At 47.7% G+C, this 21,576-nt stretch overlaps 1 protein-coding gene across 2 annotated transcripts in view; it reads right to left on the bottom strand.

Annotated features, from left to right (window-relative positions):
* Atp10a (ATPase phospholipid transporting 10A (putative)) overlaps nt 1–21,576 on the bottom strand; it is an 89,517-nt gene that overhangs the window by 54,488 nt on the left and 13,453 nt on the right. The window contains exon 2 of one of the 2 annotated variants that reach the window (XM_070043072.1): nt 7,010–7,214. In XM_070043072.1, the coding sequence (XP_069899173.1) occupies nt 7,010–7,214 (205 nt within the window). The remainder of the gene's footprint in view (nt 1–7,009; nt 7,215–21,576) is intronic. The other variant, XM_070043073.1, reaches the window with a different exon arrangement.

Genomic DNA, 21,576 nt, shown 5'->3' with positions numbered 1-21,576 from the left:
CGGAGGATCGAGGTTCAAAGCCAGCCCAGGCAGGCAAATCTGTGAGACTCTTTATCTCAAAATCCAGAAGTGGAGCGTGAGTGCTCTATAAAGGGAAGTTGTGAGTGGGCATGCGCATCAGACATGGAGCCCACTGTCTGCCTCAAACCAGCCCATGTCACTCCACTGGTTGATATAAGCTCCTCTGTGATGTGAGAATCACAGCATCTAGGTCACGGCGATCAGGAGACTTCAATGGAGTAACGGATATGAACGTTCAGAAGAGGGCCAGGCACATCACTGAATGAAGTTTAGCTCCGTTACCTGGGGCAGGGAGCACCAACAGGTGCCGCAATTTGGACCTTAAACCTCCCCTCCAAGGTTAAGTCCACAAAGCAAAGGCCTTGTCTCCATCATGGCTCAGTTGGGAAGTGATGGAATCTTAAGAGGTTGGGCCTAAGGGAAGAAAGTGAAGTCATTGGAGGGGGGACGGGGCAGAAACTGTGGGACTACAGCCCCTCCCTCTTTTCTCTTTTGCTTCCGGGTCACAAGGTGAGTGGTTTTGACTCAGCCTCACATTTCCCGCCATGATGGGCCACAGTCAACAGGCCCAACCAACTCCAGAACTTGGAAACCTAATAAACCTTTCCATCTCCTAAGCTTGTGACCCTCGTTACCTGTTATATTCATGGAAAGCTAACACAGGTGAGTGAGCTGCTGCTCCCATTCCAGTTCCCTGGGTTGTGTCTTCTGTGGAGTGTGTATGTGTGTGTGTAGGGGGGGGTATTGTCTTCTGAACACCCAGAAAAGGCAGGGCTTCCTCTCAGAAGGCAGCCATCACCTCCCAGAACCTTCTATCCTGGCTACTTGGAGACCCAGCAGGCTGACCTCGGCTTCGGACGACCTATGCATGCATCAAAAGAACTTTCCTCTCCTTTGACTCTAGCAACACATAACAAATTCCTGCGAAGGGCGCAGGCCCACTGGGGCCTTGATGGTGTGGGGGCGTCACCCCCAAATCTGCCCTCAAAGGACTTCCTGCCTGATAATCAACGCTCTGAAACACTTGATAAAGGCCGGATGGCCAAACCAACTATTTGAAGTTCCGTCCAAAACAAACCTCGATCTGCACGCCTTTGAAGTTGATTTTCTTAACCATGTACACGAAAGCACTGGGGTTTCAGCCAATGGCAGGTAGGATGGCTGAAAAGTCATTTCAGGTGAAAAAGCACTGTGGTTTCCTTTTCACCTAAAGACTTCTAAAGAGTCCAATGAGATGCTCTGGTTTAGCTTACTCTGCTCTGGAATGAAACCCAGAGCATCAGATGATGCTAAGCACACAGTGGTGGTGGTTACTGTTGTGTGTGTGTGTCTGTGTGTGTACATGTGTAAGAAAGAGACAGAGATAAAGACAGAGAAAAAGAGGAAGAAAGACACTGAGAGGCAAAGACACTAAAAGGAGGGAGAGATACACACAGAGACAGAGACACCAAGAGGAAGACAGACAAAAACAGACACACAGACAGGAAGAGACAAACATGCTAACAGTAGAGAAAGAGAAAAAGACACACTGAAAGTAGACAGAAAAAGAGAGACAAAGAGAGAGGCAGAAAGAGACAGTGTGTTCTCTGAATTCTGTGTGGTCACTCTTTAATGAATAAAGCTGCTTTTCCTCAACCTACCCCAATACTAGAAACTTCCTGTCATGTCCACACAGGAAGCCAGGTCACTTAGCTAGAATTGAGCAGATCCAGATACTAGGTAAATCCTTTTCCACCTCATGCTTCTTAACTGCCCCCCGCATAACTGTTTCATGTTTTGTTCGCCCTGATGTGGCACCTACATGCACACACACGTGAGCACACGCATCCACACCTGCCTGGGAGGAGTTACTGGGGGAGAGTTCTTCTGACAAGCCTGCAATGGCTGCTCCAAGCAGAGCTGGATGTGCAGCCCGGGGTGTGTGTAAGAATCCAACCAGGGGGGCTGGGAAGGTGGCTCAGTGGTAGAGTGTTTGCCTTGCATGCCTGAGGCCCTGGGTTTGATTCCTCAGCACCAGAAAAAGCTGGAAGTGGTGCTGTGACTCAAGTGATAGCATGCTTGCCTGGAGCTAAAGTGTGCAGAGACAGTGCCCAGGTCCTGAGTTCAAGCCCTATAACCAACCCAAAAACAAAAGCAAGAATCCAACCAGATCCCCCCAAAAGGCAAACCAAGGGAACATACTTTACTCAGTCACTCAACTCACACAGATGTCACCTCCATAGATAGCTCTTTCCCAACCAGAATGGGGCTTCTGGGATTAGGTTCTACTGGGAAGCCCCACCCTCCTCCTCTTCAATGCCAATGCCCACCAGAGGTCGCCCAGCTCTGCTTCTGCTTTCTGGCCTAGGCCAAGCCCTCCCGTACCCCTTCAACTTCTACCTCACATGCTCATTCAGACAGAGCGGTGTGAGTAACAGAGGGGAAAAGATGCTCCCAGCTGGGACCAAAGCAGCATCTAAAACAGCGGTTCACCAAGCCTCCTATACGGTTCACAAGCATCTGGTGAATGCATAATACTTTGCAACAAATAAGTCTTGGCCGGGCACTGGCAGCCTAGGCCTAGCAACTCAGGAGGCTGAGAGCTAATAAAAATGGCAGTTCAAAGCCAACCCAAGGAGACAGAGCTGAGACTCTTACTTCCAACGAACCAACAAAAGGCTGGAAGTAGAACTGTGGCTCACGTGCTAGAGCACCGGCCTTGAGTGAATAAAAAGGAACAGTCCACACAGGGGACTGACCGGATGTGACTTCAGGTCAGGGTGGCATGCCTGCTGCTGGAGACACCCAGGGAGGTGACAGAGCTTGTACTCAAGGCTAGTGCTCTACCACTGGAGCCACAGCGCCACTTCCGGCTTTTTCTGCTTATGTGGTGTTGAGGTATCGAACTCAGGGCCTCAGGCATGCAAGGCAAGTGCTCTACCACTGAGCCACCTTCCCAGCCCTTGTTGTGTTTTTGTTTGTTTGTTTGCTTCCTGTAATCCTGGGGTTTGTACTAAAAGCCTTGCATTTGTGCAAGTGTTCTGCCAACTCTTTTTGTTTTAGAGTATTACTATTTTTTTTAATCTTTAAAGAGATGTACAAAGGCGTTGCCATTTAACAGCAGTTGATGAACACAATCCATGTCACTCACATTTTTACCCATCCTTCCCAAGCCAACCTTTCCCTCAACCTTTCTCAATGTGTAGGCTATACACTGAATTCTTTTATATTTTTTTGTCAGTTGTGGGGCTTGAACTCTGGGCTTGGGTGCTGCCCTTGTGCTCTTCAGCTCAAGGCGAGCGCTCTACTGCTTGAGCCACAGTGCCACTTCTGGTTTTCTAGTGGTTTATTAGAGATAAGAGTCTCATGGACTTTCCTGCTTGGGCTGGCTTTGAACCATGATTCTCAGATCTCAGCCTCCTGAGTAGCTAGGATTACAAGTGTGAGCCACCAGTACCTGGCTACATTGAATTCTTGACTTACTCTACACCCATTTCTCCTCTTCATTCATCTACTCCTTTCTCCTGGTTTCTTTTCTTAAAAAAATAAAAAAAGCTCTCAAGGGAGGCCTTGGATTCCATCCCCAGCATATCTTATCCCCCCTCCCTCCCTCCCTCCCTTCCTCCCTCCTACTCTCTCTCTCTCTCTCTCTCTCTCTCTCTCTCTCTCTCTACACACACACACACACACACACACACACACACACACACACACACACACACACACTCATCTTCCCACCCACCAGCCTTTCCTTTTCCTTTCCCTGACTAAATCCTACACCATTTCTGTGCTGATTGGCCTCTGAAGGCCATACCCAGGTGGTTCATTAATGCCAAAATTCACTATCATTCATAACGAGATTCAACTTCCTTCCCATCCTGCCGAAGTAGTCTTAGAACCCACCCTGTCCTGTGGCCCATTAATCATGCAGATAAAGTATTTCTTTGAGTTGACACAAATCACTGCCCAGATCTTCTGAGAGTAGCAAAGTGTATTTTACAAGACCTCACTTAACTAACAGAATCACTCAAATGATCGTGATACTATAATGATGTCATCATAAGCTTGATTTTTGTTTTTGGGGTATTTTTTAGTTGTTGGAGATTTACTGCCTTTATTTTACAGGAGGTGGTGGTTCACAAATTTCAGAATAATAATGTATAAACTAAGAATTCAAGTACCAGAAAGCATGTTTTTAGACATTGATAGAAAGAAAGAAAAAGGGAGGGAGGGGAAGAAAGGAAGGAAGGAAGCAAGCAAGCAAGCAAGCAAGCAATAATGTGAGTCTGATGTTGCTAAGATGCTAACTTTTAAAGACAGAATTATTTCAGTGTGCCACCGTGTAGCCTCAAATCTCTGTGGAGGGCTCTATCAGGAGGGTGTCTTGGTTGGCAGCCATCCTGGGATTTTAAACATCCCACCCACAAAGGACTTGTTTATACAAAGGGCCACTGAACTGCCAAGTGCTAGTTATTGTATGGGGAGTAAGTGGGTGGGGATGTTTTCAGATACGGTTGAAGTCAGAAGCTGAAGATCAGAAGATATGAATAAGGAAGTTGTGTGTGTGTGAGACGCGCGTGCACATGTGTGCACACACGCACGCGCATTCCAGTACTGGGACTTGAACTCAGTGCCTCACAATCTTACTTGTCTTATTTCTGCTTAAGGCTGGCACTCTGATCGCTTGAGCCAAACCTCTACTTCTCGCTCTTGGCCAGTTAATTAGACCTAGGAGTCTCACTGACGTATCTTGCCCCAGGGCTGGCTTCTAACCACGATCCTCAGATCTCAGCCTCCGGAGTAGTTAGGGTTACAGGTATGGGCCACCAGTGCCTGGCTTTAAGGAAGCTATTCTTGAGAATGGACCCCACAGAGAGTTCCCTCCAGCTTTGCACAGAAAGTTCTTGCAGCACCTTCCACAGCCCATGCATCCTACCACCGCCACCTCCTAACTCCTTGTGACGTCAGGAGAACAGAGACCTGTACCCCTTCAACTGCCAGGAGCAATTCACTCAGTCCATCCACTTGTTGCTGAGACAAGAGGCAAAAGCTTCAGGTTCTGGGAGACTGAGGCTGGCCCAGAGAAGCCCAAGTGAGGCTGAATTACTCCCCAGATGGCCAGCAGTGCAGAGATAAGTCTGGGTGTTCTAGCTAGGGGCCCCACATTTGTTACCAAATGGAGGAAGTCAATCAATCACAGGACCTCTGGGGAGAAGAGGACTAACCAACTTGTTCATGGGGTTCTTTGGATCTAGAATAAGCTCTCTCCATCTAGCCAAATTGTGTGTGTGTGTGTGTGTGTGTGTGTGTGTGTGTGTGTGTGTGTGTGTGTGTGTGTGTGTGTGTGTGTGTGTGTGTGTGTGTTCTTTCTACATTGCTCAGAACTGACTTCATATTTCTGCCTTCTAGGATGATAGGTGAGCCCCCACCAGACCTAGCTCACTCCTAATTTCTGCGTCTGCTGTGATTTATATTACGTTTGGAGACAGCGCCACAAACATAGGTCCAGCAGAAGGTCTCTCAAAGGAGAAGTTAGGAAACGGTGGTTTGTGGTGGCAATGTAGAAAGAGAATTGTTGCCTCCTCCTTTGATTTTTCCCTACCTTCCCTCCTCCCACCACCACAACTGCTCCATGAGAGAGCGCAATAATACAAAGGCTTGTTGGAAAGGGACCCACTTACACATGGGCTGACGTCAGGTCCAGAAACTCCAGACAGCACAGGGTGCACAGCTCAGCCTGGACTTTTGGAACTAAGTCAAGGGGCCTGTGCTTGTGACAGCCATGGAGGGCAAACCCGTGGTGGGGCACTGTACCGGCAGGGATGCTCGTACCCAAACCACCTTAACGCTTTTCTCAGAATACCACCAGCACACAGCTTCAAGAGCCTTAATATAGAAAACAGCTGAAGTCGCCCCAGTGGAGCCCAGTGGATTCTGGGTAAAAGGCTTCGGGAGAGCCCTCTGCAGAAAGAGCTCAAGGAAGAGGCAGAAAACAAGTGCCTTCCTCGTGACGTCACCAGGCCACAACATGATGTCACCCCTGTAAATGCAGGGACTCACTTCCTGGAACGGCCTATTTTTGGGGTTGTTCCAGTTCCTGGGGCTTTGAGCTCAGGGCCTGGGCGCTGTTGTTCCTGAACTTTCTCACTCAAGGCTACAGCTCTTACCACTTGAGCCCCAGCGGCTCCACAATCTGACTTTCTGGTGATTTAGTTCGAGAGAAGAGTCTCATAGACTTCCCTGCAGCCGCAGGCTTGGAATTGTGACCCTCAGATCTCCAGCCTCCTGAGTAGCCGGGATTAAGGGCGTGAGCCACCAGCGGTCCCAGCCTAATACAGGTTGGTAGTTTGACCCCAAGGCATGAATCAGACAAGGAATCTAGGCCAGGATGAAGGTCAGGAGGAGGCGCAGGGCAGCCCCTTTTCTTCCCAGCTCCTCTGTAGTCTCTGAGAACTGGTGCTACTTTAATTACACCTGATGTGGGGGGGGAAATGCACCATGCATCCAAGGCAGAGATGCAGATGGGATTAAGACACAAGGGGAGGAACCCTTAGGGAGCTGGAAATTCTAGCTCACTGGTGTGTAGTGTGTGTGCCTCCTGACCTCCTGTGCAAATGGCCTGAGGTAGAATTCAGCCAGGGAAGACCTGTGGTGGAATTTAGAAGCTCCCTTGAGGAGAAAGTTGTTCCTCATCGGCCCACTGAGAAACGAGCCATTGCTTCTGCGAATGCTGCTGTGAATGGGGGTGAGCTAGCGCGATGGCTTGGCAAATACTGGTGGAGGCTGGGAAGGTGGCTCAGTGGTCGAGTGCTTTGCCTCGCATGCATGAGGTCCTGGGTTCGATTCCTCAGCACCACATACACAGAAAAAGCCGGAAGTGGCGCTGTGGTTCAAGTGGTAGAGCGTTAGCCTTGAGCACAGAGAGGCTCAGGGGACAGTGCCCAGGCCCTGAGTTCCAGCACTAGGACTGGCAAAAAGGAAAAGAAAAGGTGAACAGCCAGTCCCTTACGAGCTCTGAGAAGCCGCGGACCACCTGCCGCCTCTTGAGGTTGGTCTCGCCGTCCAGATTGGCAGTCTCGATGTGGCACAGGCCGTCCGGGTCGCTGGAGGACAGCAGCAGGATGTCCGCCGGGATGATCTCATTGCAGCGGAGCCGCACGAAGTCTCCCACGTGGATTTCTTTCCAGAATCGGTTCACGTATTTCTTCTCTTCCCTGGTAAAGAGACTTCAGTCAACAGGACTGATAAAAGCCTTCATACACACAGACACACAGACACACACACACAGACACACACACACACACAGACACACACACACACACACACACCATACACCCCACGTCCTGGCGATTGAACTCAAGGCCTGGGTGCTATTCATGAGCTGCTTTTGCTCAAGGCTAGCGCTCTACTACTTTGAGCCACAGTTCCACTTTGGTTTTCTGGTGGTTCATTGGAGATAAGAGGCTCAGGGCGACTTTCCTGCCCAGGTGGGCTTTGAACCCTGATCCTCAGATCTCAGCCTTCTTGAGTAGCAAGGATGATGGGCGTGAGCCCCGGCGCCCAGCTCTGACACGAGCTTTAACACAGCTGAAGTTCAGGAAAGGCCATATAACCATTCTCTTGACTTTTGCATCTATTGAAAGTTTCCATAATGAAATTTTAAAAAATAAGCAAAAAACTAAATATTGCTTAACTCCATTTATGTGAACAGCCCACATGTCACAAAATCTTACCAGATAAGAATGTAGATTAGTAGCTGCTGTGGGCAGCAGGCCAAAACCAGAGTGACTGCTTTACTTCCAGGGGGTGACAAAAATGCTCTGGAGATGGGGAAGGTGGTGGCTCAAAGTCTGTCTGTGCAAAATGTTAGCAAGACCTCATCTCAACTAATAAGCCAGGTATAGTGGCACACACCGGGAATCCCAACCAGGAGTGAGATGGTAGATCAGAATGAACTTGGTCTGAGAGACTGCAGAATCAGCAGAAACACGGGGCAGCGACAAGGGGAGGGCAGGGTATCCTGGATCCCTGGGATCCAGACAGTCGGAAAGTGAGCACAGGCCTCCAGGGTGCCCAACCTCAGACGGCCAACATAGTGGGCAGGTACTAAGTGAATGCACACGGCTGGAGACACAGTCACAGCGATGCGTGCATGCAAACACCGTTCTCTCTGAGTTTCTGGAAGTGGTAAGGTCCAGCGGCACACCCACAGAGACAGAGAGGGTCCTCTCTCCAGACATTCCCAGCATGCATCTGTCTCCCCCACGGCCCCCTCCATCACCCCTGGCACACATTTCACATCCAGACTGTTTAGTCTCCTGAAGGACACAGCTGTTCTTGACAAACACATCTCACCCCGACCAGGGCCAGCGATGAACGCAGTCCTGGTGATTTTTTGTTTGTTTTTTTAATTGCAAGTTTTCAAGCCAGAATCTGCTGGCAGTCTAGAGATGAATTCCTCCAGGCATGGAGATAGTATCATGTTGGTAATAATAGGGAATCACAGCCCGGCGCTGGTGGCTCGTGGTAAATCTGGGCTTCTCAAGAGGCTGAGAATTGAGAACTGCCGGGGGGAAGTCAAGTCAATGAGATCCTTATCTCCAAGGAACTACTCAGAAAAAGCCCAAAGGCTCAGGTGGTAGAGCGCTAGCCTTGAGCAAAAGAAGCTCATAGCCAGAGGCCAGGACCTGAGTGCAAGCCAAGGTTGGCACATATACACACACACACACACACACACATACACACACACACACACACACACACACACACACACACATAATAATAATAGCAATAATAATAATAATAGAATAATGATGATCACAGTGTAAGGTAATGGCTCACACCTGTAATCCTAAACCCTAGGACTGGCACCATAAAAGAAAATGGAGGTAAAATTGTTCAGTCTAATAAGCTTGGTTTTAAGGAAACCCTACCTTCCAGCTCACTAAAGCACATGGACACAATTTCATTTACAACTTCAGGGGCTGTCTCTGGCTTCACTCTACACTACTGGCACAAAATGAGATGAGAATCTCCGATATTAAGGCAAGTGCTGGTGACTCCCGCCTGTAATCAATCCTAGGATGCTGAGATCCTGCAGTTCAAAGCCAGACTGGAGAAGGAAAGTCTGTGAGACTCCTATCTCCAGTGAGACGCTAGGGAAAACCAGAAGTGGAGCTGTGGCTCAATTGGTAGAGCACTAGCCTTGAGCCAAAGAGCTCAGGGACAGCGCCTAGGCACCAAGTTCAAGCCCCATGACTGACCAAAAAAAAGAAAATGCCCTTATGAGCCTTGGAAGCCATAGTCTGCAAGCGTCCCTCTGCTGACTGGACGCACAGCTACCTGGTAGCAGTCAGGTAGGAAGCCAGACATCTCCCTGCATTTCCAAAGGCATCGATGGCATCCACGCTCCTGGACTCAGACACAGGACATGTGTTCTGCAAGAGGGGGAGCACGTGGCCTCCTCGGGTTCAACACAACTTACAAAGCCATCTCTGTTCACTAGAAAAACCCTTTACATTCTTTGGCTGTATTAAGTCAGCGATGTGTCACTAGGAGCCAAGATGATTTGGGAACTGTCCATGCTGGAGGCTTTTTCTTCTTGGACCAGAGCAGAAATGGGACAAAATGCATGGGATTTTGTCCACTCCAACTGACACATGACTACGTTCATTCCCAAAGCAAGGGTTCAGGCTGATCTGATGCCAAGAACACGGGGTGCTGGTGGCTCACGCCTATAATCCCAGCTACTCAGGAGGCTGAGATCTGAGGATCGTGGTTCAAAGCCAAGCCCGGGCAGGAAAACCCAGGAGACTCATCTCCAATGAATCACCAGAAAACTGGTGCTGTGGCTCAAGGTGGCTTGGAGAAAAAGGAGCCGAGAGACAGCACCCAGGAACTGGAGTTCAAGCCCTGTGACTAACAAACAAAAAACGTTGACAGGCGCCGATGGCTTACATCTGTAACCCTTAGTTACTCAGGAAGATGAGATCTGAAGATCACAATTGCATGCCAGTTTGGGCAGGAAAAACAATCTGTGAGACAAATCTGAAAGATTCTTATTTATGGGGCTGGGAAGGTGGCTCAGTGGTAGAGCGCTTGCCTTGCATGCATGTGGCCCTGGGTTCGATTCCTCAGCACCACATACACAGAAAAAGCCGGAAGTGGTGCTGTGGCTCACGTGGTAGAGCGCTAGCCGTGAGTACAAAGCTCCAGTAAGAGCTAAGTAAGAGAGAGAGGCCGCCAGGTGCTGGTGGCTCACGTCTGTAATCCTAGCTACACAGGAGGCTGAGATCTGAGGATCATTCTCTTGCTCACGCACACCAGAAGATTCTCAGAGTCCTGGCTATGGCATCACACAGCTGCTACTGACAGAAGAGTTCTGGGGGTGGGGGCGCCCCCAGACAGGGCAGCTCAGGAGACCCTCCCACCCTGACTAAAGTCTGGGGTGCCCTCACCACTTAGCACTTGCCCTGTGTGCTCCAGCCCCATGCTCATACCTGAGTGTTCTACAGTTGCTTTCAATCTGAGGATGTCCTAGGGAAAATGAGTGTTTATGGGACATGAACTCAGGGTCTAGGTGCTGTCCATTAGCTTTCCCCCTCCACACACACATACACGAAGGCTAATGTTCTACATTGAGCCAAGCTTCAGCTTTGGGCTGGTTAACTGGAGATGAGCATCAGGAACTTTCTGGCATGGGGCTGCCTCTAACTGCAATCTGCAGATCTCAGCTTCCTGAGGAGCTAGGATTACAGGTGTGAGCTACCAGTGCTGGCCATGTTGTTTGCTTTGAAAGCATAGCACTACTCCGGATATACGGGCTCTCTTGCACGTGTTAAGAGTACACATTGGTGAAAACGAGCCAAAGAAAACAACAGCCATATAAGCTCAGATCATAAGTCCAAGTTATGCATTTTTCTCATACCTTCCCATAATAGGCACCAAGTCAACAAGAGATGTTTATATTCTGCTCTGAAAACAGAGCAAGCACAGCACTGGAAGCAAACACCAAGACGCAAGGGCTAGCCAGGTTCTGAAGCAGCCCTGACACCCACAGCAGCTCACGCCTGTAATCCAAGCTTCTTAGGAGACTGAGATCTAAGCAACCAGGAGAATGGGCTGGGTCAAGGCTAGGTCTGGGTATGTCTGCCTGATGGAGGGCAACCACAGAGATCTGCCTCAGGGGCCAGAGTAAACTGAGGCACGCTCCTAGGAGCTGTGAGCAGACCAAGTGCCATAGCCCTGGCAATGTAGCATTGATAGGATTCTCCCTCAACACGCTTCCAGGATCCCCCTGCCCCCCACGCCATGTGTTTCTGTGTGGCTCCAGTGAACCAGATCAGCACACAAGGAACATTTTATAACAGCAGCTGACCACTGCGGTCTGGGTTGCACCCTCTACAACACAAAAAAGCCCGGAGTTAAAACAGAAAAAAAGGGGGGGGGGGCGCGGGGAGGTTCTTTTTCTGTTGATCGTGGAACTTGAACTCAGCGCCTGACGCTGTCCCTGAGCTCTTTCATTCAAGGCCATCACCCTACCACTTTGAGCCACAGCGCCACTTCCGGTTACCTGGTGGTTCATTGGAGGTAAGAATCTCACGGACTTTCCTTCCTCGGACTGGCTTCAAACCATGAACCTCTAATCTCAGCCTCCTGAGTAGCTAGGATGACAGGCCTGAGCCATCAGCACCCGGCTGGGTTTTTAAGTGCCTCTGGTTTTGTCTTTCTCTCTCTCTCAACTGCTCCCTTAGTTTCTGACTCTTCGGTGAAGCCCAAGGTATCCATCACACTTAAAAAGAACAAGTCAGGAACCTGGATTCCATTCTCCCTTGTGAGGCTTGGCTATCAAGTCCAGGGCAAGGCTCTGTTTGTTTCTGCTTTGTAAGCGAGGGTAAGTGTTCAGGGCCACACAGGCCACACAACCTCTTGGAGGTAAAACTGCTATCAAAACAAATAAGTTTCCTTTTTCATTCAAAGTAGGGGGAAAATAACAAGGCCCTCCCTCCACTCAGCCACGAAGCCTTTTCCAGGAACACTTACATTTGTTCCTGCGGCGGTGAGAATCTGTTTGTACTCGTGATATCAAAGTTCTTTAATTGATCTATGATCAAACCTGCTTTAAACACAGAGGGGGGGAAATACTCATTTTGTTCCAGTTTAAATTAAAACAGGCTGTATTTGTGTGTGTGTGTGTGTGTGTGTGTGTGTGTGTGTGTGTTTTAACACAGGGGAATATACTATTTTGAAACATTGCTGGATTATTCTCTCTAGGCCATGAAAAAGCAGCCACACATCCTATTGGTAATTTTTTTGTTTTGGATTTTTGCAAAACACACAAAGCATGGCTTCACTGTTAAGATGGAATTAAGAGTGGAGGATTTATCCACCTCCACAAAATAAAAAAGAAACATTCTTTCTTTCTTTTTTTTTTTTTTTTGTGCCACTACTAGGGCTTGAACTCAGGACCTGGGCACTGTACTTCAGCTTTTTTGCTCAAGACTGATGCTCTATGATTTGAGTCACATCTTCATTTCCAACTTTTAGATGGTTAATTAGAGATAAGAGTCTTCTAGATTTTCCTGCCCAGGCTGACTCTGAACCTCTATCCTCAGACCTCAGGCTCCTGAGTAGCTAGGATTATAGGCATAAGCCACCAGCACTCAGCTAAGAAATGCATTTTAAAAAATAGTTTTTCAAACAGCAGAAACTAAAGGACAATGATCCTCTTTTGTGGGGCAAGGTGAGTGCTATACCTGCCCTACTTCCTTTTTGTTTTTTTTATATATATATATTTGTGTGTGGGGGGGTCTAGACATGGGGTTTGAACTCTGGGCCTGGGTGCTGTCCCTGAGCTCTTCATCTCAAGGCTAGTGCTTTACTACTTTGAGCCACAGCGCCACTTCGAGTTTTCTGGTGGTTCACTGGAGATAAGAGTCTCATGGGGGGCTGAGAAGGTAGCTCAGTGGTAGAGTGCTTGCCTTGCATGCCTGAGGCCCTGGGTTTGATTCCTCAGCACCACATAAGCAAAAAAAAATCCAGAAGTGGCGCTGTGGCTCAAGAGGTAGAGCACTAGCCTTGAGCTGAAGAGCTGAGGGACAGCGCCCAGGCTCAGAGTTCAGGCCCCATGACTGGACCGCCCCCCCAAAAAATAATAAAAAATAAAAAAAACCCAGAGCAAATTTGCAGATTTGAAAACTACAATATATGAGGGGTTTTTTGTTGTTGTTGTTGTTGTTTAATCTAGTAATTGAAAGTTGGGTGCCAGTGGCTCACACCTGTAATTCTAAATACTCAGGAGGCTAAGATATGAGGATCATGGTTTGAAGCCAGCCTAGGCAGGAAAGTCTGTGAGACTCTTCTGTCCAATAAACTATTCAGAAAAGGTTGGAAATGGCACTGTGGCTTCAAGTGGTAGCGCAACAGCCTCAAGCACAAAGAGGCTCACAGAGTGCCCAGGCTCTGAGTTCAAGTCCCAGGATGAGCAACAACAACAAACAAACAAAGAAGAAATCTAGGAGTTGAGAATGACCAGTAGATTAGCCAACTAGAAAAGAAAAATAAGCTACTGAATTTAAACACCAAGTACTGCGAGCTACCCCATCCAAGACATAGATTTTGAACAAAAGACGAGGGAAATGAAGGCTGACCACTGATGGTCAATTGCATGGCACCCGACAGCTATTTTCTATCACCACAAAAACAAAGCCAGAAAGAGATGCATGCTAGTTAAATAGCAATCTACATGATTACGACTACAAGTCTCAGGGCCACCGAGCGCCTGTAGAATCCCAGGATGAGACTACAGGCAGGCCACACATGCTCCAAGCCTGTTTCTCCTTTTATCTACATGGATTTCCCACTGCAAAAGAGGCACTGCGGCTCCCAATGGTCTCCAGGTTCTATTGCTAGCCCTTCCGAGACAGCATGGAATAGTCTGTCCCGTGGCGGGGGGTGGCTAGGGGGGGAATGCTGAGCTGCCAACCAGTGGTGAAAACTAGGGGGGGAAAGACATACAAAAGACATGAAAACCTCAATAGGAAATGCAGCCAGCACTGCCAACTCTGCTGGCTGAAAAGCCATCTCTCCAGATGAGCTGGTTTCTACTGTCACTCAGGACCACCACCAGGGGGCACTGTGCAGGCACCACCAGAGGGCATATTCAAGGACACACTTTCTGGCCCTCTTTTCCCTTCTGCCATTCCCACCAGCTTTTTGTACTTGCCATGACAAAATGCTGGAAAACAGGTAGAAGATGTAGTCCGTGGCAGAGTATTTGCATAGCAAAGAAGGGGGGCGGGGCTGGGAGGGAGGAAGAAGGAAGGAGGGAGGAAAAGCCAAACCCAAATACAAAGGAATTAATTCTGAAAAATAAAATCTTTTTTTAATTAGGCTTATTTTAAATGATGCTATTCTTTGTGTTTCCCCCCCCCCCCGCAGGAAAGAAAAAGTATTGGCTATTTTAAACGAAAGACTGTTCTTATTTATTAGCCGTCTTAGGGAAAATGGTAAGTTTATGGAAGTTTATGGAGCAATTGGAACAAAATCTTTAAAGAGTGTTGGATATGTTTAAACAAAAAGATGGCTTTTAGTAGTCATTTTAGGGGAAATGGTTAACTTCGTGAAGAAACTGGCTGACCTGCTTGAGATCTTTTTGCTTTAAATGGGAGAGTCCTCTTCTTTTGCTTTAGTTGACCTGTTAGTTTAGTTCCAACATATTGAAAAACGTAAAGGGCTGAGAAGGTGGCTCAGTGGTAGAGTGCTTGCCTAGCATGCATAAAGCCCTGGGTTCGATTCCTCAGTACCACATACACAGAAAAAGCTGGAAGTGGCGCTGTAGCTCAAGTGGTAGAGTGCTAGCCTGGAGCAAATGAAGCTTAGACAGTGTCCAGGCCCTGAGTTCAAGCCCCAGGACTGGAAAAAAGATAAAGAGAAAAAAAAAAAAGCAAATATAAGGAAAGGTTCATAATTTCACTTTCCTGGACTTTCGAACCCAGGGCCTCAGGCATGCAAGGCAAGCGCTCTACCACTGAGCCACCTTCCCAGCCACACTTTCCTGGACTTTCGAAGGAAAGCAAGACAGCAGTCTCTTGAGCTACTTGCTCCCAGGCAGCCCTGGCTCCTTTTACTTCCTGGACTTCACAGCTTCAAAGCATGCCAGATGTCTCCCTCCTCTGCTGCTCTTTCCATTATTCAAAAGCAAAATGATTCTTGGGGTGAGTGATGTTACCACCAAGAAATGCAAGCCACCCTGCCAGCTGCCACTTACTGGCTCCACCCCCGCCTCCTCACCAACACCCTGCCTAGCCCTCATCAGACAAGGCTGGACCCCAGAAGCGCTGCCTGCCCTGTGTCTGGACCTCTGGATATGACCCTGCCTGGCCCCTCGCTCTCCAAAGACAGCACAGTTCCTACCAACGCCATGTGTGGTTCTGAGGTCTCAGGCCCCGCCCTTCCATGGCTCTTCAAGGTATCCTTGCACATGATTGGATGACTGCTATCCCCTTAAGAGGTTCTGCGTTGTTTATACCCTCTCCTCATAATGCTGAATTGTAGCCAGGCACTGGTGGCTTACACCCTTCATCCTAGCTAACCCAGGATGGCTGAGATCTGAGGATCCCAGTTCAAAGTCAGCCTGGGCAGGAAAGTCTGTGAGACGCTTATCTCCAAAGAACTGCAAAACGAAAACAAAAGCCAGAAGTGGAGCTGTGAGTCAAGTGATAAGAGCAGTAGCCTTGACCGCCCCCCCCCCAAAAAAACCCAAAAAACAAAAAACAAAAAGCTCAGGGACAGTGTCCAGGCCCTGGGTTCAAGTTCTAGCAGTGGCTTCAACAAAAAGGCCAGAAATGAGCTGGGCACCAGTGGCAGGTGCCTGTAATTCTAGCTACTCAGGAGGCTGAGATCTGAGGATCAAGGTTCAAAGCCAGCCCGGGCAAGTAAGTCTGTGAGACTCTTGTCTCCAACAAACCACCAGAAAACTGGAAGTGGCGCTGTGGCTCAAGTGGTAGAGTGCTTGTCTTGAGCTGAAGAGCTGAGGGACAGCGCCCAGGCCCAGAGTTCAAGCCCCATGACTGACAAAAAAAAAAAAAAAAAAAAGGCCAGAAATGGAGTTTTGACTCCAAGTAGTTAGCAAAAAAGCCAAGTGAGAGCACAAGGCCCTGAGTTCCAATTCCTAACACTGGCCAAAAAATAAAATAAAAAGGGAGGAAGGGAGGGAGGAAAAGGAGGAGGGGTAGGAGGTGGGAGGGGTGGAAGGGGAGAGGCTGTAGGAGGGGAATTCCTAGTGTGGCACCTCGTTGGGGAATTCTATAAAAGCCCCACGGGTTAAGGAAAGCTTTTTCATGCAGTTTAAACAACTGGGGACGATTTAGCAATATCCTCGAAATTCTTGGCCATCAACAACAGTCTTCATGAACCAATTCTCCACGGACGCCCACGCGCTCCCATGATGAGCCAGGAGCCGTGCCAGCATGGCAAGTCTGCGCTTGGAGGTAGAAGTTCTAGATGCAGCTCCTACCTCACTACCGAACCAAGTAAACAGGTGGAGAAGACACAGCATGGCCACACGGGCGCAAGAGGGCCATCCAAACCGTGCTGCCAGTCATTTTACCAAAACAAACGTCCTTAAAAACAAGCCCAAGCTGGGCACCAGGGGTTCACACCAGTCATCCTAGCTACTCACGAAGCTGAGAGCTGAGGATCACAGTTCAAAGCCAGCCCAGGCAGGAAAGTCCGTGAGACTCTTATCTCCAATGAACCACTCAGAAAACAGGAAGTGGGACCTTGGCTCAAGTGGTAGAGCGCTAGCTTTGAGCTGAAGAGCTGAGGGACAGCGCCCAGGCCCAGAGTTCAAGCCCCATGACAAAAAAAAACAAAACAAAACAAAACCAAAACCCAAAAAAAACCCCACAAGCCTAAGACAATTGTACTGTGATATATACACACACACACATGCACTACTGGTGTGTGTGTGTGTGTGTATCCCTGTCCCCCCCCACAAAAAAAAATCTATGCCTATCTAGAACCTCAGAATATGACCTTCGTTAGAAAAAGGTCTTTTTATTTTATCTTTTCTACTTGTTTTCATTATTTCTTTGGAAAATGGAGTCTTTGCAGATAAGATTCATTAAGAAAAAGTTACATTGGAGCATGCTGGGTCCTACTCCAATAGTGTCTGTATAAGAAAAGAACAGAAGCCAAGTGCCAGTAGTACACACCTGGAATTCCAGCTATGAACAAAAAAGCCAAGCAAGCCAGGTGCTCATGCCTATCATCCCAGCTACCCCAGAGGCTGAGATCTGAGGATCAAGGTTCAAAGACAGCCTGGGCAGGAAAGCCTGTGAGTCTTATGTCCAATGAACCACTAACAACAAGCTAGAAGTAGAGCTATGGCTCAAGGGGTAAAGTGCCAGCTCCGAGTTCAATTCCCAATAAATACACAAGAAATAAGAAAACATATTCCACACTAACTTGTACATAAACGTGCACAGCCCAAAAGGAGCTAGGATTACAGGCTTGTAACCCTTTGGCATGCTTCTAGGAGCAGAATGTACACTTCAATGGATAAGCTATCTACTGTGTGAATTGTGTCTCAAAAAGCTTGCTTCTGGGCTGGGAAGGTGGCCCAGTGGTAGAGCCCTTGCCTTGCATGCATGAGGCTCTGGGTTCGATTCCTCAGCACCACATAAGCTGAAAAGGCTGGAAGTGGTGCTGTGGCTCAAGTGGTAGAGTGCTAGCCTTGAGCTGAAGAGCTGAGGGACAGCGCCCAGGCCCAGAGTTCAGACCCCACAACCAACAATAATAAAAACAACAAAAAATCTTGCTTCTACCTCCTCCTCCTCCCCCCTCTTCCTCCTCCTCTTTTTTTGCTGGGGTTTGAACTCAGGACCTCATCTCCGTCATGCAGCTTTTTGCCTCTAGGTTCGCAGCATACCATCTGAACCATTTCTCTACTTTCTCTCCAGCTTTTTGCTGGTTGTCTTACAGACTTTCCTGCGTGAGCTGGCTTTGAACCTCGATCCTCAGATCTCAGCCTCCTGAGTAGCTAGGTTGACAGGTGTGAGTTACTAGGGCCCAGCCTTAAAACAAACAAACAAACTAAACTATATAAATAAAACCAAAACCCATGACTTGTGATTATCCAAACCCACAAGGATGACAGGACCCATGGGTGGCTCCCTGTCTTGTCACGGCGACACAGGGCTGGGCCACTCGGCCTGACCTAGAGACATTTTCTTGGCTTCAGGAGCTGCACAGCCTTTATTTCTCATCCCAGGCAGAGGAAAGTCTGTCTTCACCTATGTTTGACCCTCAATGGTTTCCATTGCCCAGGTTAACTGTGATCCAAAGCTATGACATGGAAACTTCCAGAAAGAATCTGTTACGTTGTAGATCGCATGTCATTCTGAGTCATGGGATAAAATCTCACACCGTCCCAATTCATTATCCCCAGGATATGAATCACTCGTGATCCAGCGCATCGTACTGGACGCCGAGATGCTGGCCTAGGACACCGCCCTGCTGGACACACCATCTGTTATCAGATCAACATGGAGTATGGGGTCTCAGTTATTCCCTGCAGTAAAGGGTAAAATGGGGGGAGTGTCTTCTGTACCCCACTTTTTCTTCCCTTCAATTTCTCCTACAATTCCAACTCCACTTGTCCCAAGAACCTCTCTTAATCTCTCCCTATCTCTTTAATAATTCTATCCCCAAGCCGGCACCAGTGGCTCACGCCTGTAATCCTAGCTACTCGTGGAGGCTGAGATCTGAAGATCACAGTTCAAGGCCAACCTGGGCAGGAGGGTCCTGGAGATTCTTATTTCCAATAAACCACACAGAAAACCAGAAGTGGAGCTGTGGCTCAAGTGGTAGAATGCCAGCCTTGAGCTGAAGACCTGAGGGACAGCACACAGGCCCAGAGTGAAAGCCCTACCACCGACAAAACAAACAAACAAACAAACAAAAACCCCTGGAATACTTTGAGATTAGATGTCTAAGATTTTTTTTCCATAGCACATCTTTTGAGCCATCATAAAAGGAAGGTATCATAAACTGTGAGCTCAAGGTAAATTACGATGCACGGAAAAGAAAATTTTATGGGTCTTCCTAGACCAAAGATCCTGTTTAGGGTAATAAAGTGAGATTTTGCTACTTAGGACCATGGTCCAACTGTATTAGTTTTAATGATGACATATTTTAAAATAAGATATCCATTATCCAAGACAGTCAAAAGTGAATCAAATAATTCAAACTATTTTCCTTTAAGAATAATTTCCGTTTTCCTAGGAGCCCTCAAACGGGAGGAACAGGCAGTCTAGATAGTTTTAAACATAGATGGCTTCAACCACTCCCCATCTGGTTTGGTTTGAGTTTTTTGGTGCTGGAAGCTGTCTGGAGTTCTTTAAAATTGTATAATGAACTAGACACTGGTGGCTCACACCTGTAATCCTAGCTACTCAGGAGGCTGAGATCTGAGGATCGCAGTTCAAAGCCAGCCTACTCAGGAGAACCTTACCTCTGTGAGAACCTTCCCTCCAATGAACCACTGAAAACCAGAAGTGCCCAGGCCCAGAGTTCAAGCCCCACGACCCACAACAACAACAACAATTAACAATTTAAAAATTTTTAAATAAATACATAAATAAATAACTATAACAGTGGGTTTATACACACACACACACACACACACACACACACACACACACACACACACACACACACACACACACAGAGATACATTTCACTGAGTAAAAGAACATTTGGAGGCAATGCTGTAATAAGCCAGGTAGAAGATGGAAGGAAGTAGGAAGAGAAGGAGGGGAGGAAGGGATGGAGGGAGGGAGGGGAGTGAAGGTCTGTCTATTTCAGGAACAGAATGCTTATACAGTCAGTGTAAGGCCTTAAGACCCATCCCTAGTACTTGCAATGTACACACAGGTGAGTGTGTGTGTGTACACCCCCCCATACACACACACAGTCACACAGACACACGGAAGTCATTATAAATAGAAACTGTGACAGTGCATGTCCTAATGAGTGAAATGTCCAGTACAGCTCTCACATTGGACTTGACTCAAATCTGTCAAAACCAAAGGAATAAATAAAAATACTGGCCAGGCAATGATAGCAGTTACAATATGACATGTTACTACTTATGTTTCCACCTTTAAAAAAAAAAGAGAGAGATGAGGGATAGGACATAATGAAATACTACCCAGCTCAATTTTTTCAATGCCTTTTTTTAGGAAATAAATGCCATGTATCTCTGGAGACTGCTCAATGGAGAACAATTATGTAAATTTCCCTCCCATTCTGTAAGCTGTCTTTCACTCTGTTTTGTGAGAACTGTTCTTTGCTGGTATTGAAGAAGCTTTTTAGTTGTCTGTTTGATGTTATCCCATTTGTCAGTTTTTACTGCTTTGGAGTCATAACCCAAAATAAATCCTGCCCTGTGCAAGGTCCACAATTACTTCCCCTATGTATTATTTATATAAGACATTCTGATGAAAGAAAGAAAGAAAGGGGCTGGGAAGGTGGCTCAGTGGTAGAGCGCTTGCCTTGCATGCCTGAGGCCCTGGGTTCGATTCCTGAGCACCACATAAGCAAAAAGAAAAAAGCTGGAAGTGGTGCTGTGGCTCAAGTGGTAAAGCGCTAGCCTTGAGCTGAAGAGCTGAGGGACAGCGCCCAGGCCCAGAGTTCAGGCCCCATGACTGGACCCCCCCCCAAAAGAGAAAGAAAGAAAGAAAGAAAGAAAGAAAGAAAGAAAGAAAGAAAGAAAGAAAGAAAGAAAGAAAGAAAGAGAAAGAAAGAAAGAAAGAAAGAAAGAAAGAGAGAGAAAAGAAAGAAAGAAAGAAAGAAAGAAAGAAAGAAAGAAAGAAAGAAAGAAAGAAAGAAAGAAAGAAAGAACAGAACAGAACATCTGGCTGGCACCAGTGGCTCATGCCTGTCATTCTAGCTACTCGAGAGGCTCAGATCTGAGGATTCGGGTTCAAAGCCAGATGGAGGGAAAGTACACGAGACTCTCATCTACAATTACCCACCTGAAAACCCAAAGTGGTGCTGTAGCTCAAAGTGGTATAGCTAGCCTTGAGCGAAAGAGCTCAGGGACAGTGCCTAGGCACTGAGTTCAAGCCCCATAATCCCCACCCTCCCCACAAAAAAACTCCACATCTGATGGATGTTGAAAACCTGATGTCTGCAGAGAGAGACAGAGACACGTAATTGAACAGCCCCCTCCTGATAGCGCCGGCTCTTCCTCAGATTATTCTGGCATTCCGAGTCTGTAGACTGCCAAGCCATTCCACATGGAGATGACTAAGATAGACAGTGAGATTAGACTCTGTCACTGAAGCAAAAGAGAATTCCAACTTGGCAAGGAGCAACCAAGGTCAGGCCTCCTAACCTCCACCCAGCCTGGAGAGAAAAAGGCCAGAAAGAAAAAGAAAGCACGTGGCAACATGTGGCCACACAGTCGGTTGGCAGGCGCCTGAGGGTCCCTGGATGCTCAATCAAGCTCTCGCTTCAGTTTTAGAAGAACTGAAATTCTGAGAGCCAGGTTCTAAGCTGAGGCAGACC

The sequence above is a fragment of the Dipodomys merriami genome, unplaced genomic scaffold (assembly GCF_024711535.1).
Source record: "Dipodomys merriami isolate MVZ:Mamm:240054 unplaced genomic scaffold, mDipMer1.0.p SCAF_33, whole genome shotgun sequence".
In the NCBI taxonomy this organism is placed as follows: Eukaryota; Metazoa; Chordata; class Mammalia; order Rodentia; family Heteromyidae; genus Dipodomys; species Dipodomys merriami.
This window is presented reverse-complemented; position numbering and strand designations above follow the sequence as displayed.